At 40.8% G+C, this 18,224-nt stretch overlaps 1 protein-coding gene across 4 annotated transcripts in view; it reads left to right on the plus strand.

Annotated features, from left to right (window-relative positions):
* The window catches only part of LOC134528262 (echinoderm microtubule-associated protein-like 2), a 253,916-nt gene that overhangs the window by 26,685 nt on the left and 209,007 nt on the right, over positions 1 to 18,224 (plus strand). For 3 of the 4 annotated variants that reach the window (XM_063361727.1, XM_063361724.1, XM_063361729.1), the window contains exon 2: positions 8,499 to 8,646. The exons of the other annotated variant lie outside the window; for it this stretch is intronic. In XM_063361727.1, coding sequence (XP_063217797.1) covers positions 8,565 to 8,646 — 82 coding nt within the window. In that variant the 5' untranslated portion in view covers positions 8,499 to 8,564. The remainder of the gene's footprint in view (positions 1 to 8,498; positions 8,647 to 18,224) is intronic. 4 annotated transcript variants of the gene reach the window in all.

Raw genomic sequence — 18,224 nt, forward strand, 5'->3', positions numbered from 1 at the left:
CGATGGGTTGCTGTACTCACCCCCCACAGCAGCTCCTAAACTCTAAGGAAAGAAGGGACCAACAATTAACTGATAAACTAGACTCTTCATTAGATAATATACTATTTGACACTATGCAGTACGCCCTACAGAGGACACCTCATTTACGTTTTCAACAGTAAAAAAAAAAATAAAACATAATGTGCGAAGGAAATTTTCAGTACCCGCCAGTGATGTATTAACATCTGACCTCGGTAACGAGCAAATTCGCGTGTTCTAATGTTGCAGATGCACTTATAACACGAAACTCGGACACTAAATTTAACGTAGAATTCTTTAAAATAAAGCCGAGCGTGATAAATACACGCAAATTCTCTTGCCGCTAATCACACGTAGTTCACGCACCCGCCGCTAGAATTCGCTGCCGGAGAAGCTACGTTGACCATTGAATCATTATTTTGATTAGCAGACCGAAATTTTAAACTGTATAATGAAACGGCTCCGATAAAAGTAAAAAATATATATATAAAAATATCAACCCCGGATTATATTTGGTTTTCGACAAGGATTGTTTTAAAATACTGTCCATATTGTTAAAATACTAAAACGTTTCACTATTGTAATTGTGAACTTTGGTTCGCGCCCTCCGCTACAGATGGCAGCACCGTGGTTGTCACACATTGCGCCTGCTAAATGCCGTATGCCTACACCGATGGGCAAGGATGTTACGTGGATGATTGTGAACGCGGATTCGAACCGCACGACTCGGGGCGAGTGAAGCACGTGACTCCGCAGCGGGTGTGTGCCGGGAGGTCGCGCTGAGCAGTCGGCGGTCAGCGGACCGTTAGCCCGCGGCCCCGCCGCATTCCTGCCGGCTCCCACACGAGGGCGTAACGGCGCGCACCTGATCCGCGCTGCCCCCCCCCCCCACCCCCCCTACCTCCTCCACCGCTTCTCTGCCCAGGGCGTGGCCTTTTGCAGGGCCCGAATATTAGTGGTAGGCCTGGAGGTTGTGGAAAAGCTCCCAGAGAAAATGTGGGTACGGGGGTCCTTACCGCAATTTGTCTCACTGACTATGGGCCAATGGAAAACACTGAACAAATCGTCGGCTTACTTCTAAAACCTCGTGACTCCATTTCAGCCAATTTTACAGAACTTATGAGCTTTTGGAGCACGGTTTCGACTGACAAATATACGAGGTTTTGTAATTTGTGAGTAGAAAAGGGACTAAGGACTTACGAGGTTTTATCAGCCTATGCACTAAGAAAAAATGAAAAAAAGAATACACCAAACACATCCGGAATATAAAACTGGGAAAATCTGGACGTAACGAGGTTTTATAAGTAAGCCGACGAAGTGCAGTATCGAATCGCAAGCATCCCAGTAATCAGGTCTCGCAAGTTTATCCTAGAAGGCACTGAACAACCGAATTTTTCCAGTCCTTGGCAATAATGCATGCCCGAGCCAGCCGTTTTCTTCCTTGTAGATTGGCGACAGCTGAATAGCTGTGATTCGTGTAATCACAATGTAAAAGGTTGCTGAAAGTAACTCAACCAATAACGGCATTGTTTCAACTCTCAGATAGTCTCGAAATCTTTCAGTGAAAAATTCATGCCCTTTGTATAGGTCATGTTTCACATTAAATCTTGGATTGCGTTAAGATTTCGCTTTTGGCACGGTGCTGCATTCCTTGCTTCGCATTACGCCATCCAGCGAGCGGTATTTAGAGGAGGGGGGGGGGGTAAGGGGTTTGGAGGAAAGAATCCAACCGGCAAAAAGCACCAAGAAATCGTAAACTTGAACGAAGTTCGTGCTTTAGTTCTTGCTATCTTTACTACTTCTCTCTCTCTCTCTCTCTGTTTGGATCTTGATGGTTGAAGCCGGTTTCTACACTTTTTCTCAGGCCTGGTTGAAGTGATACATCCCTGACAGTTATAGTGTCCATAAAATTTATATATATATATACTAGCTGCCCGACCCGGCTTCGCACGGCTATACTAATGGAAAAAAATTAAGCCATATCTCCCATTTACAGTAATGGTAAATAAAAAAAAATTCAGTCAAAATTTATTACAATGCTGTATAATGTACTGGAGAGAAAATGAATAGCACCGATGGTTTCCCGACTCGTGCACGCAACGTACAACTGATGTACCCGTACTTCGCTACGGCAATCTACAGGCAGATCACTCTTGCGCCGCTCATTATACATGCCCCTCCTTGAGGGTACGCCACTGCCGCGCGATGCCCGTTGCCATGGAGACGCAGAAGGCATGAACAATGCAAAATCCTGTTCTCATGCAGACAAAGTACCCACTGTTGCCTGGTTTTAACCACCCATGGGATCTAATTTTCGGAAAATGTCATCCTGCGTAACATAAGGAACATTACTGTGAAGTTTCAAGTCTGTAAAAAATATTTACTTGAAAAAAAGGGCAATAAAAAAACAAATTAAACACAGAGAGAGGAAAAAAAAATAGTTTAGGTTTGCGATTTAAAGTGATAAAAAGTATTTAAATACTAATTGAACTCTTATGAGGGTACTGATTGCTTCGTTGTTAATATCACACGGGTGTTTTTTACTTGTATGGGAAAATTCTGAATGATAAGGCATCTAGTGCGTGGCAACAATGTTAATATGCAATAGGAAATAAACTTCTAGCGCCTGCGGCATTGTCAACACACACTTCATACGTGTACTGCATGTTGTATCTAACCCCCTCCAACGCATTTGATTCTACATTGGACTTTGAGTAAGGATCCCTAATTTTATTGATAATATAATATAATATAGCCTATAGCCTTCCTCGATAAATGTACTATCCAACACTGAAAGAATTTTTCAAATCGGACCAGTGGTTCCTGAGATTAGCGCGTTCAAACAAACAATACAAACTCTTCAGCTGTATAATATTAGTATAGATAGTGGGGATATGTTGTGGGGCAATTGTTTTCCATTACCAAAAAAACTGATATACAATTTTCATGTAGCAGTTCATCAAATGTGTGACTAAGACAAGTACAGATTCACACCCAAGCGTCACCTGGGACTCGAACCCAGAACCCCTCGTATCAAAATGCCTGCACTGCGATCGTCGGCAACCGAGTGAACATCTTGGCCTTTGGCGGAAAAAAAAATATTTTTTGGGCTCTAGCAGCGAACCATCCTATAGCGTCCCTGTCCTTAGTTTGCAGTGTTTTCTTTATAAACTTTATAAAAGTAAAACATAAAAAATATATATTAACTGTTGTATTTTTTAAAAGAAAAAAATTGGAATGAGAATGTTTGAAACACATTTTCTATTTCATTGACAGCATCGTCTTATATTAAATTTTTACTTCTAAGGAGACGTAACTGAAAGGCGCCATTTTCGTTTCAACCTTTTTGTCAACAAAAGTTTAATATAATTCAACCGAATGGCTTGTCATTATTAATGATCGTCTGCTACAATAGCTTCTCCTGTGTAATAATAATTGGTGTTAAACATGGAATTTTGTTTATTTTCTTTCAGAATGATTAAAACACTGGTAATACTGTCAGTAGACACTGTTTTGTGGTTTTAGAAAAATCTATAAATAGTCCTAAAATAATATTGAAATTCATTATAGTTAACAAAAAATAATAATTTTAGTGTTAACAAGTCGTGTACTATCATTCTGGCAACAGTGTGCGTCATTTACTCTGTAATGCAATCTGGCAACAGTGTGCATCATTTCCTCTGTAATGGAATCTGGCAACAGTGGGTGCAATTTACTCTGTACTGCAATCGGTCAACAATGGGTGCCAGTTACTCTATACTGCAATATAGCAGTGAGTGCCATTTACTCTGTACTGCAGTCTAAGCATGAGACACACTGTGGTATTTACCTAGTGATTACGGGGAAAAGCCAGGATGGATTGATGTACCGGGAATCGAACCCAGTGTGCGAGTCCATCGCGCGGTTGCGAACCACCATCCCCCCCCCCCCCCCCGTCTCCCGGGGGATCTGTTTCCTCCCTCGACCACGTGACTGAGGGGAGCGTGGGAGAAGCCTTGCGGAGACTGAAGGTCCGTCAAGGTCAGTGGCAGTTGCGGTCCGCTGGTCGGGATTCGAACCGGTCCACAGGAGCGGAGAAGCTGCCGGAGGCAATCTTGCCAATCCTCGACGGATGAACCACATTCCTGCCACTCAACCACTCTCGCGTGAAGGCTCACAGCCAGTTTCAGCATCCTGCTCTTCGATCTGCTATCCATCAATCTTTAGCCCAAGAATTGTTGGCCTCCGCATTGAATTATTGTGATTGGCGTGCCGACAGTAGACATGCACCTGAAAGAAACTCTGCCAATCACCAAACACAGGCGATGCTACCGTGTTTTACCCGTTTTCGCGAAAAAAAAATACACGCCCCTTGTAATTGGATCAAAAGGTGGTAATTAATAATATCTAATAGAAAGTGTTTTTTTCTTAATTGGGGTATAATTACATTAAGGAGATTGGGCTTTGGGTTCGAATCCCCGTAGAACAGTATCTTCTTCAATGGTGGGACATACGATCCGCGAAGGCGATTCTACAAAACACGTAACATGTTGGACATACTCCATTGCTGGTTTATGTTGGTTTTCCGTGCTGTCGTTGTGGTCGTTCAGATTATATGTTTATTTTCATCACTGCGTTCGTCTATCGCCGAGTTGTTCGGAGTTGTTGATTTTCTGTATTTCCTGTTCTGAATGCAACTGTCTTGTCGTTGTATGCCCGCTGTGGTACGTCTGTGCTGTCCTCTTTTTCTCTTTTTTTACTAAATTCCTATTCCTTTTTTTTACGGAATTCTCTGTATTGACTAAGCATGTAACATTTGACATCGGCTAGTATTGTTTTAGTTTTCCGTGTGTTTATGTATAAATCTCCGTTGTTCATTCCAAACTTGTATCAGATCACCGTATCTATATCATCGTCGGTTTATTGAAAATGATACAATGGTCACCGTATCCCGCGAGGAGTATGTCTTTCGCCGCCGCGTCAACGGGGAAGACGCTGTGTAACTGTCACAGACAGAGTGGACGAGTTGTTTCCCGATCGTTATTCCTCACCATCACCACGCGATCTGTGGAGAACCATTCCAGTAGTTTCCGTTTGCAATTCCCGTGATCACGTGGTTCATTCTTACACAGAAACAGTTGTGCGTATATGAAGATAGCGGTATGTGTTTTTAAACGTTCAAGCGCTTCTCAACTCTTTCATTTAAACTTGAACCCTAACGACTCTTTTGAAGAGGGAAAGGGGGGGGGGGAAACCTTTTCATCCACCATCTTAGATATCTTCTAGTCCTACAACTTAATGCGGATGTATGGAAATGTAGCTGGCGGCAGCCAACTACATGTGGACAAACAGCTAGCACTCTCATGATACAAAACTAGAGGGTGACACGCTTCGATGATACACATCGAGCTGCTTTGTCAGTGGGCGGCTGTATCATGGTCGCGTGACAAATTCCGCTACAGATAATCTGACACGCCTTTAGAAGGTTTATTTTTATTTTTAGTTTCTCTGTAAGGGGCCCCATTCTCCAGTTTACCCGAATCTTGACCGGGATAGTAAACTGAACGATCAAATGAACTGAACTCAATTTTTTTTGTCCATTTACTTTTTCCTTCAGTGGTGCCAGTTCTCGAGAAAAATGAGTGAGAGTCGTTAATTTTTTTTGTTACTGATGCACGATTTGAATAGGGGCTCAATTACTTTTAACTTATCCACGAGTGCATCGTACGCGGCAGCCTTTTTTAAAATTTAAAACAGTAGTTAAGTACTGTCCGACTAAACGCTCGCCCCAGCGAACCATAACTGAGGTAACTGAGCTGTGGACGGTAACTCGATTTTTTTAAACCAAACTAAAACAAAGTGTGTTTGGGAGGGTTCCGGGTTAGGGAGGGAGACTAAATGCGTCTCAGGCCGAAGCCCATACGCTCTAATCATGCAGGGTGTTAGCCATGCAGGAGGGATAGCATGCATCGTGTGCTAGGAGGGGGATTGGCCAGCCATGGCAGCGATTGGCGCCATGACTATACTAGACTAAAACTAGATAAGTTGGGCCCAGGTAAAACCTGCATATACACAGGGAAAACCCTGGGCTCTGACATGCGGGATGCAAAAATTTCATGCATTAATTAATATAGAGCAGAATGCTTACGGGAAACAGAAGGATGGTTCTGGAAGAAGAGTTGGACAGAGTAGAAAAGAGTCTACCATGCGGGAGGTCGGGGGCTTGGAGATTGCTGTCCGCATTGGTTTGGGTGGCACTGGTTGTTTCGGGGGCGACGTTTTGTTGTTTCCCGCCGGGCTGCCAGCCAGCCCTAGGTCGGTAACTCAACCACCCCGATATGTACCCACGAAGTGTTTAAAATCGACACGATAGTGCTGCTATAGCTAGAACGTTCTTGTATAAATTAATAGAGAACGTTAATACTTGTAATTAAATAATAATTGAAATGTTTTTGACGGATTCAAATGTAAGAATTAAATAATAAATAGGGGTAAAGAAACAATGTTATGGTTTTTTAAATGTGGGTTTTTTTTCAACGGTAATGTGTTAAAACCCGATCGCTTCTATAATAACTGAAGAAAATGAAATTGGTAGGTATAATGTAGTCCATAACGTAATGTTTTTAAAACGACAAAATCCCTTTCAGCGTTCTCAAATTGTATCGAGCATCCTGGTCAATAAACAAGTCTTGAGGCGTTTATTACTATTAATACTCTACTATGTGAGAATGATCGTTTATCTAGGGCCTACGGTCGAGCTTTTAAAAAACCGTTGACATTAGATTTTTTTTTCCTTCAATACATTCTACCGTCACGCACTTTCGTTCACGTTACTTCAGTTGTATGTTCATAGACGGCAGTGTGGTCGGTGATTGTATGCGGGTACAGGAAAACAACGCTGAGTTTCCAGTTTTTCAGCTACGTTGTCTTCGGAACTTATGTCCCGGGGCTCAGGCCGAATACTTGAGGTTTCGCCAGACCGAACTCCGCAGTTACGTAAGTCGATCGTTCATACATGACGTCATACGCGGCTGCTTTGAAGTCGTTTACAGAGTCGAATAACGATCGTTAAATCGAGTTAAGGAATTCGTGCCAGGAAAACTGTGCTACTAGTTATCAGTCATTTGATGCGAGGTTATCGGAGCACAACTACGATATCGCACATAGTGCACATTCCAAAGTCCTTACCACTGTGGAAGAATTATCTCAAACTAGAGAAAATTATAACTTATTTTAATTTTTCCATGCTAACTTTTCTTTATTTATCGGTAAAACTATCATTTAGATGTTTAGTCTATGTATGCATGCGATTAGTATTTACTCGAAAAAAAATCGGAATACTCATAAGACTGCAATAAGGTATGCCAGCGATTTCTTCCGTGTGATTGGCTGCTGTCTGCAAGAGAAGCCATTACCTTATTTAGCCTAAACATCAGGATTCGTTTACTTCCGCACTGAGTTGCTGTGATTCGTGTGCCTACAGTTGACGAGTTTATGAAAGGAGCTCAACCAATCACGAAAAACAAAATTATGCTACAGGGTTTCAACGTGCAGTTAGTGTAGTACGTAATCGTTTTCCGAAATATAGCAGGCTCCTAAAGATGTGTAGTTTGCTACTCTGTTAAAAATGTTGAAAATTTCGATAGACAATTGAAATGTCACTCTTACACCATTGTTAAGAGTTTTAAAGTGTAGGAGTTCTGAAAATGCAGCAGGCAGAAGTTACGTACTATTGTGAATGTTAATGTTTCGCTTACTGAGGGAAAAAAAATCATATAAATTAAAAGGAAAAAAAAACGGATTTGCTTAGTTGGTTTCTGCGCACCTTCAAAAATAGGCAAAATCAGTCGAAGAATAAGTTCTCATAGTGTTAGCAGTTTTTTTCCCCAATGTCTTTGATCGTACTTTTGAAAATCCATATTGTTTATCAAACTCTCTAGAGGTAAGAACCCACCCGTAAAGTAAAATTTAAAAAATGAAACTCTTTCTGACATTTTTTAACATTGAAATATAGGTGTGTGTGTGTGTATATATATATATATATATATATATATATATATATATATTTATTTATTCCGCTAACACTAATGGAAACCTATTCTTCGACTGGGTTTGCCTATTTTTGAAGGTGCAGAGAAACAAAATAAGAAAATCCTATCCGCTGTTTTCCTCTCTATCTCCCTCTCCCTCTCCCTCTCCCTCTCCCTCTCCCTCTCCCTCTCCCTCTCCCTCTCCCTCTCCCTCTCCCTCTCCCTCTCCCTCTCCCTCCCCCCCTCCCTCCCCCCCAAAGTTTATATTTTGTAAATCAACATTCGTAACGGGTTGCGGCACGCCACTTCTGCCTCCGGCCTAGGTGAGCTCTTGCATGTTGCGTCGCCGGCGGCGGCGCGCGCGTGTGTCCGCGTGTGTCCGCGTGTGTCCGCGTGTGTCCGCGTGTGTCCGCGTGTGTCCGCTGCCGCGCGCCCGCAGCCTCGCCACGCCCCTCCTCGCTTGCCCCGCAGGAGGATGTCCAGCCGCCCGCCGCCCGCGGTGACGTCTCCTCGCCGGTAGCTCCTCCGCGCTGCAGGATGCGGCTCAACGGCCGGCCGGGCAGCTCCAGCGTGGGGTCGGGCAGCGAGCAGGGGTCCTCGGCCACGGCGGCCGAACTGGGTGAGTCCCGCCTCGTTTGTCGCGCGAGTGTTTCAGTGCGGGGACGCACCACAACGCCGAAATGCCAAATTGACCACAACGCTGACAGCTAGAAAACTGCTGTGTACCATAACGCTGAATTACCACAACGCCGAAATACACTAACGCCGAAAAATGTCATTGCAGGACTGCCACATAGGTTAGGTTAGACTAGGCTAGGCTAGGTTTAAGTTAGGTTATATTACGCTAGGTTAGGTTAGGTTTGATTGTGGTATTTCGGCGTTAAGGTACATTTAAGAAACACACACAAATTCATTTAGTTGTTATTTCGGCGTTGTGGTACACAGCAGTTTTCTAGCTGTCGGCGTTGTGGTCAATTTTGACATTCGGCGTTACGGTATTTCGGCGTTGTGGTAACGACCCTTTCAGTACTCGCCATTCATGTGCAACATCTAACCTAGGTAACAAGCAAATTCATGTGTTCTCGTGTTACAAATACTTACATGGACACGAAATATAACGTAGAATTCTTTAAAATAATGCCGATCGTGAAAAAATATACGCAAATTGTGTTTTCAACTACACGTCTGAATGTGAATCACACGTAATTTACGCACCCGCCGCTAGAATACGCTGCCGGGCGGCAGCTACGTCGACTATCGAATCATTCGAATAGCACCGAAATTTAAAAATATATATATATATATAATGGAACGTCTCCAATGAAAAAAAAAAATACTTTGGACCTGATTTTCGACTAAGAATTTCATTAAAATACTGAATATCTTTTGTTGAAAATTTTTCACACAGTTAATACTTTATAAAGTCTCCCTTTGTCTTTGTGAACTTTTGTTTGGCGCCATCCGCCGCAGATGGCAGAGCCGAAAGTTGTTACTCATTTCCGTTCCTTCACTTCCGTCGCATTCACGAAATTACTCCAACCAAAATGCCGTGTACCCAGAGCTCAGATGTTACACGCTTAAAGAAAATGAAAAGGGGGGGGGGGGGGGGGGGGGGGGGGGCTGAGGGGTCTTCACCCGGTTGCCACGTAACCGCCTCTCTGACCGGAAGGCGCTCGCGGTGTGGGGTGACCGGCCGCTAGGGAAACGCGTCAGCCACGCGGGGAGCGGCGCATCTGCAACGTCCGCCCGTGGCTACCGGGGCTCGCTTTCCGCGCCGGGGGGTTGTGGGCGGCTGGGCCGTTGGAGAGGGGGAGAGGGGATCCCCGCTCTCTCGCCGTCGTCGCAGCGTGTCCGCGTCTTGGCCGGCGAGGAAGCCCTTCCGGCGACGCCCCCAGCGCCGTCGTTCCAGGGTCGCTACGTGCCTGGAAAGACCTGCGACAATAATTAAAAGGATAATTTGAAAACTGCCCGTATGAACATGAAATTGCTTGGACAAATCGTCGCCTGAGAATTGGCGTGTTCTATGTCCATTGAAGTCGGAACTGAGATATAAGCATTTGAAAGTTCAAACAAGTATGAATATCTTGCCCATAGAACAAAATAATATTTGTCTTAAATTAAGAACAAACATTTTTATGTGCGTAGACGTGTGTGGATATAGTACAAATGAATACTAATATTAATTTAGTGTCCATAGCATAAAAAACCTAAAAAGTGGACATAGAACAATCCAATACTCAGGCGGCGAAATGTCAGGAAAATTTATAATTGACAGGTGTAGGGAATTAATATATATATACATTCCCGGGGGGAAAAAGGGGAGGGGGGAAAATAACTGAATTACAAAAGGAAACGTGAGAATCTATGAATGATAGGGGTAAATGTCGAAATGTGAAGTCATCGAGAAATAAGAAGGTAAATCACGAAATGCCTTGGAAAATATGGAAATGTAAGGAGGAACATTTATAAATAACGGCAAGAAAGAGTCTCCATAGATAACAATGGGGGAATCTGTAAATGGGAGTGGTAAATCCAGAAATGTGAGGAAAATGCCAGCCAAAACAGAGGATGGTTTGATGAAACTACCAATGTTCACTGCAAATTTTTCATTTGGAACATACATATTTTACTTTATAACCAAGGGGTTATATTTCCAGAAACAATATGTTTTCCTTTTAAGTTTTTGAGTGTTAGTAAAATAATTTTAATTGTAACTGTGGGGGTAATTATTGTTATTAAATGAAACCAAAATCGAACTGTTAGACAGTAAACGAACATTACAACCTTTCGGTTTGAATGTGTCGGGAAACACGTGTGCAAAATTGCCATTCTAGCCAACACACGAGTGGTGCAAAGACTAGTTACACGCATTTGGCTGAGGTTTTTGATATAATTCACGCTTTGTTGAGCTTAAAGCCCTTGTAATACAGCGGGAAATATGTTAACATTGTCTAACATTTTAACATGGCATCACTTTTTTCTTTTTCTTTTAAAAATGAAGTTTCTTTCGTTAAGTTAGAAATCAAACATAAGACTTTAAAGACCATGAAATATTGTCTGTTCACAGTATTATTCTTGCAGTTGTAGTCATTCCCAAAAGTGAATTAAGTACTAAACGCTAGTGACTTCACAATGTATAAACTAATACTAGCAGCTAATCATCATAAATTGCAGGTATTCCGTTAATTTATATACTATGATTTAACCTAGCCAACTTTTGAAAATCAAATGTAAGTATATTGTACGGCCTAAAAACTGTTGAAACAAAGATGTCGTATTCCGGTTTCCATCCCTCCCCCTAATTCCGATCTCCCAGCGCGAACCGCGCGTCGCCGTGCTGTTACGTAACACGCACGGAGAGTTTGGCTCAGCCATTGTTCTCCGCCGCGAAGATTTCTCTCGCTCTCGTTTCACATACTTTTACTCCGTCCGCCCGTGGGAACGGACTGGCTGTTAGGGACGGATGTTGTTGGCAAAGCTAGTACATTTGGCCGGGATCTCCTCCTACTTTCTCGCGCCGTGCGTCAGAGCATGGGTGAGCACAGGTAGGTAGGAAGTTAGGGAGTGGTTTCTTTTTGTAGCATGGTCTGTGTTTCGTGGTTGGCGGGGCTGCTGTCAGGCACATGTCCACTGTTGGCACACCAATCACAGCCATCCAGCGCGGAAGCAAACCCTCCTTGAATGGCCCTGTCAAATTCGCGAAAAATACAGGCCTCTAGTTGTATAGAATAGCTGACAAAACTCGAGCATTTAGCATTTAACTTCATTGTAGCAAATTATTTTTTTTCTAGCCATAAAAATGGGGGGGGGGGGGGGGCGTGGTCTGTCTCATTTTGACTTTCATTTGTTAACACAATGATAATTACACACACCCACACCCTAACTTCTCACAGGGACGCACTCAGTGTGGTAGATTTTGGGTGGTGTGGATTACCTTCCATTTTGGACATAGGCCATTGCTGGTTATGCTGTATGTCATAAGAAACCTCAATAAAGGACAAGAAAGATGAATAAATATAAAAATTATGAACATGCGAACACGCAGACAACAAGCTAAAATCAGCCGATGTCAAAAAATTAAATATATAAACAGCACAGAAAATTCCGTTGAAGGAATTGGACAAAAAATAATTACAGCACAGATGGACACAATGGGCTAAAAAATACAAGATAGTAGCAACGAGGACAGTAAATAAAGACAAAAACGACACAGCGACAAACAGAAAAACCCAACGATGATACTAAACAGATAATGTGGACAACACAAAGACGCACAGACGAACCCAGCAGGCTTCCTATGACATACAGTGTAACCAGCAGTGGCGTATGCAGGGCCGCAACTAGGGGGGAGCAAGCGGGGCATACGCCCCGGGCGCAAAGCTGTGGGGGCGCCGAAATCGCTTGCATTGTAATTCCTTCCTACTACAACTGGTAACTGGTAAAAAGTTTTTTAACTTGTATGCCAGGATTGTCTAATCTGATTTACAATATAACGTCTCCACATAGCACCATTTTTCCGTGGGAGGGCCCCCGGACCCCCCGCTTTATTGGTGTGGTATGTGCAAAAAAGAGGGGGGGGGGGGAAGGAATGAATCCATTCATGCCCCGGGTGCCAGAGACTCTAGTTGCGGCCCTGGGCGTATGTCCATAATAACATCTTGAACCAATCTTCTCCATTGCAAGATCATTCAAAGAACGGATTTCCTGCCAGTATAAAGGGAATTATAAAATTTTGAAAAATAACAGCTTCATTAAAAGGTTAGTTTAATATATTTAGACATTTGAAAAGTTCATTATCAACTTTATAAAGTAGATTAATTATCTTTAATCGCTTGGCTTCTGGGTTGTAGCTGCGTCCAGGGTTTTTTTTAGTCCCAGTGCGTGTTGGGTTTGTGTGTGTGTGTGTGTGTGTGGGGGGGGGGGGGGGGGGGAAGCCACTCAAACTAGACCGCCAAGAATTTCTAATCTCCACATATATATTTAATCTAGAGATGGGTCCTGGAAGCTGGAAATACGGAACGTTAATTAATCTACCGCACAGAGATAAGTGTTTGTTTGCCTCAACCAAATATTTGTTCGCATTTGAGGAAAAAATGTATCGAGTTGATTCAGACAAAATGTTGTAGTAGAAAAGGTTTTGTTGAACGAACACTTATTTTGTTTCAAATTAAATGTATATTTTGCTAAGTATACAACGTTAATTGTTACTGCACGTCGAGTTTGTTTTGGCCAACAATATTAATTTTATTATTTATTTATTTATTTATTTATGTCAGGGGGCTTATTCGGAAAAGCGTGCAAACATGCTAAAAACGTCCATGCACGAGGTAGGAGTCAAACTCATGACTCCGGGTTTTAAAAGTAATCTGCGTTGACCCCTATACAGCTACCGGTAATTCTTATCACGCTACATACCTTCTAGCGAACACCGCCGTTACGCAAACTGGTTCTAGAATACTTGTTTGAACTCTAGGAGAAGGGAGGGGGGAGGGGGTCATTCTTAAATATAATCGTAATCTCGCGTATGGTTAGTTCTATTTGAAGCCCGCGTTCACGGTTGCCTGAGATGACGTCTTTAATGATTACTGAGCAAAAAAAATAAAGTAGGTAAGTCGCATTTAGTGACTGTGCGAAATGTCGGGTAAAAAAAATTGCATAACATTCGACCTTCAGAGTTGATTGCCATTCGTTACGCTGGTGTGATAACCGGTTTTACTCATAAGGTCGTATTTAAATAGGAAAATTTCTACCGCAAATCTTGTCTTCAAATTAGTGGTATTAAACTGACCGCCCTTGGAAAAAAAAATTTGTAATGAATAAACATGATTTTTTTTTTATCACGTGACCAACCCTCGGGGATACAAAACGCGAATAAAGGGCGAAGTAATCAATCAATAAGTTTTGTACTTAAATAAATATCACAAAGTAGGTTTTTGTGTCGTCAATGCGACCATACGTGTGCATTTTCATTGCAAACGTGTAACCATAGATTAACAAAAATATGTGTATGAGTGAGTTTTCGTACTCACCAATGATGTGTAAAAATGTAACCTCGGTAACGAGCAAATTTATGTGTTCTCATGTTCTTCATGCTGCAAATAAACCTAATCTATAATACGAAATTCGGACACAAAATTTAACGTAGAATTCTTAAAAATAATTCCGAGTCTGATAAATAAACTGATAAATAAAATATTCGCTTTTCAAATACCAAAATTTCTGGATTCGAATCACACACGTGCTTTCTGTTCCCGCCGCTAGAATTCGCTGCCTACTCGTAAAGGTTGCCTGCCACCATTCAACGCAGATAGCAGCAGCTAGGGATCAGCGAATTGAATATTTTCCAATATCAGTTATGGCAGGTGTAGTTCCGATTAAATAACTGGTCTATTTAAATGGTTAACGTTATCAGTTATTGATCATGAAGGTCTGTTTTCAGTCATTCACTAAGAGTGACTAAAATATCGTTACAGCCATCAAAATTATGACAATGTAATAATACCTATTTCTTTTTCATTCAAAATAAATTAATATTTTGTCGTTGTAGTAGATGTAATTTTGATCTAAGCACATTATTTATTTACATAATTGCGAAGAAATTTCCACTGACTGAATGAATGACACATTTTAAATAATTTAGCTCATATTAGACGAGCAAACGATATAGCATATTAATAAAATACTGCCCATCTGGTTAAAATTCACTCATCTATTAATACTATAAAGTTTCCACGCACGGTAGAAGTGATACTTTTATGGCATTACTAAAATATTAACCTGAAATATTTTAAAACACATATTTTAACACTCAGTGGGCCTATATGTCTGCGTATTTGTTTTTGCTTAAACGACTGAAATCAGTTTGTAAATACAAACAAAGTTGAACATTATTGAGCTGATTAAACATTATAATATTATTAAAATACCTCTAGTGACGAGATTCCATTCGAAACACGTTCCTTGCGGTAAATATGCACGCGCTGTGCTAGCTATTAATCCGAAAGGAAATCTGGAAGGAGACTATGTATTGTAATCATTGTAATGTTAATTTTCTTAGATAGTATAAAAGTTGAGATTACTTTTTACTGTGACTATTTTAGTATACCAAATATATTCCAGGGTAGTTTCACGATCATAAAGTTTTATTTGACACTCCAATACCTTTGGTATGTACCTTAATGTTTACGAAAGTGACTATATACGGGTTTATGTTGCTACACGTGGGTCTGCCATTTTTGTGACACATTTCTGTTCATTGACTTCCATTCCATTTTCGCGAAATCACTCCTACCAAATTCCGTATACCGAGAGCTAAGATGCTTACACATAAATAACGTTCCTACAGCAATACAGGGAATACAGGGGTACCCAAGCCTACCTGGGTGTTGAATGTCAGTGTGAAACGGGAGTAATAAACGCAACAATAACGACAAATATAAGTGTAAAGGAAATTTCTTGGATGTGACAAAGAGACGGGAGTAGTATATTAACAATTTACAATACAAAAAAAGATATGAGAAACGTAGACTCGACTTATAACAAGTTGAGACAAATATCCACCAGGTTACATAGCATTGCAATACAAAACTAATTTGACCTAAACACAATAAATATTTGATGCGAAATAATTTTTCTGTAATGACACGAGCATTGGGAATTAGAACCTAATAATAGCATTTAAACATATTTATTTACAATCTTCCAAGTATTGGACAACTGTATGAAAGCGTTTATCTAAGAGAAGTGGGTTTTTTTTTTGGGGGGGGGGGGGGGGGGGTGAGGTTGGAAAGGCTATTATTATAAAGTTTAACTCCGTTGCAGAACACACTAGCTCTGGAAGTATTTTTTTTATTGACGTGACGTCTAATAAATCGATGAACGCCGGCTGCACGCACGAAAAAGTGTCCCATAACGCACATTGTCCCGTTACGCTGTGTCCCGTTACGCTCATTGTACGCTTGCGCCGCATCTATCTCTCTTCCACTCTATTGGAACAACCACCGATTTGACTTTTTCGAGGCACATAAAACTTGAAACACTCCCATTCGTTTCCTACTTTTCCTATCATCGACCTATCCTTAACAGAATAACACAGATTGGAATAAGTTAAATAGTAAACATGCATAAAAGTTATAGTTAAAATAATCTCTTCGTTAAAGTAATAAACATATTTGAATTAAGTGCAAATAAAAGTAAATTTATCAATTAAATTGTAGATTTCATTTCACTCCTTCTTTGTATCCATACAAAATAGTGATAATTCAATAAAAATGATTCAATTTTATTCATAAAAGTATGCAATCATTTCATCAATGTTTTGTTATGACGTTGTCACGTTAAACTATCGTCCGTATACCGACTTTACGGACAGCCAATTTTTTTTATATATATATTTTTTGCTTGCATATAGGTCTAGACCGCCTAGTGGGATCACTTGTGTCGTTTACTCCCACGTGCAACCTTCCCCCTCTCCCCTCCACTCGGCTAATCCTTCAGATCCGCGACGGCGGGCGGACGCGGTCATGGAGGGTGAATTCGACGCCGGCATACATGGCGAAGATTGTGCGTGATCGTCGACGCCCAAACGGGGACCCAAGCGCTTTCTCCCCCTGCGGGCCGGTGCGAAGGCGGCAACGGACTTTCTCAAGGTCAACCAGCCCTCCGGCTCGTTTAGACCTCCCCCCTCCCCCCCTACCCATCTCCGAGTACAGCACGGGCAACTCGCAAGGCCGGACGCACACAGACACGACGTGATAGTAGTCGACTTTACATGTATCTATAGCTCATCTCATACTTAGACTGCAGTGCGCGTTTGAATTGGCTTTTCACTTTCTTCTTCGCTAAGCGGATGGGTTTCCTTCAAGGAGAAGGATGGGAAGTTGCCAGACCTTACTGTATGACCGTGTGGCGGACATAGAGAAATGACTCAAACTCGCTGTTTGTGTGTCTACGATCCACAGCCTATGATTATCTATTATAAAACAATTTACTCCTTACTCACTCCCTTAGGGATGAAATTTCATAATTATATATAGTCTATATGTCACTATCCGGCCCATAAACAATCTGTTCATTAACAGCTATAGGCTTAAAAAAAAATATTTTTTTTTTTTTTGAAGTAGTAGGCCACAAATTTATATGTTATTTTTTATTGTAAATTTACCTAACGATACAGTGAAATTAACTGACATTTGTGTTAAATATCCCTATCCCTCTTTCGTAAAATATATTATAAATGTTAAAATGTGTTTGTCTTTTTTTCCCTTCATTCACGCAGAAACTGATCGACATATTATTATAACTTTCTTATTCCAGTGCACGATTAGCGCTGTCCTTGTTTCGGTGAGCTGTGTTGCCAGATTCACGCCATAGAGCGCAAAGGTTTCAGACACAACTTTGCAATGTAATGAAAATTGGTTTGATTTATCGGAAAAAATTGTATTTTGTAAGATTAAATTTGGAATGAGAATTGTGCAAGTACTTTTTCCCCTGGTGTATTTCATCAAGAGAATTATCTGATAATTTGCATTGATTTATATCTAAGGAGAGGTAATTGAAAGACACCATCTTGGTTTCAACCTTTTTTTATTAACATTTTGGTTATATAATGTAATTTTAAGAAGTTTGGCTCTTTTCAGTATTGCAAATACGTACTTTCATGAAATAATGCCTTGTTATTAATAGTGATTGACTGTTACAAAATATAATTGGTGTTTAGGATTAAATAATTTTTTTCTGACAGAATGACCTCAGCTGTAATAATACAGTCAGAAGAAACTACTTTATGGTCGTATAAAAATCAAGAAACAGTATGATTAAAAATTATATATTAAGATGGTATACAAAAATAATACTTTTAATTTTAACAACCCGGTAGTATCAATCTTGTAATAGTTTTCGCCATTTACCCTGTACTACAATCTAAGCGTGAGGCAGAATATATAGTATCACTATTCTAACAGTTTTCGCCATTTACCCTGCACTACAGTCTAGGCGTGAAACAGACTATATATATATATATATATATATATATATATAATATATACTTATGTACTACTTGGTTGTTAAAATTAAAAGTATTATTTTATATACCATCGTCAGACACTATTAATAACAAGGCATTTCATGAAAGTACGTATTTGCAATACTGAAAAGAGCAAAACTTCTTAAAATTACATTATATTAAAAAAAAAAAGT

The sequence above is a fragment of the Bacillus rossius genome, chromosome 1 (genome assembly GCF_032445375.1).
Source record: "Bacillus rossius redtenbacheri isolate Brsri chromosome 1, Brsri_v3, whole genome shotgun sequence".
NCBI lineage: Eukaryota > Metazoa > Arthropoda > Insecta > Phasmatodea > Bacillidae > Bacillus > Bacillus rossius.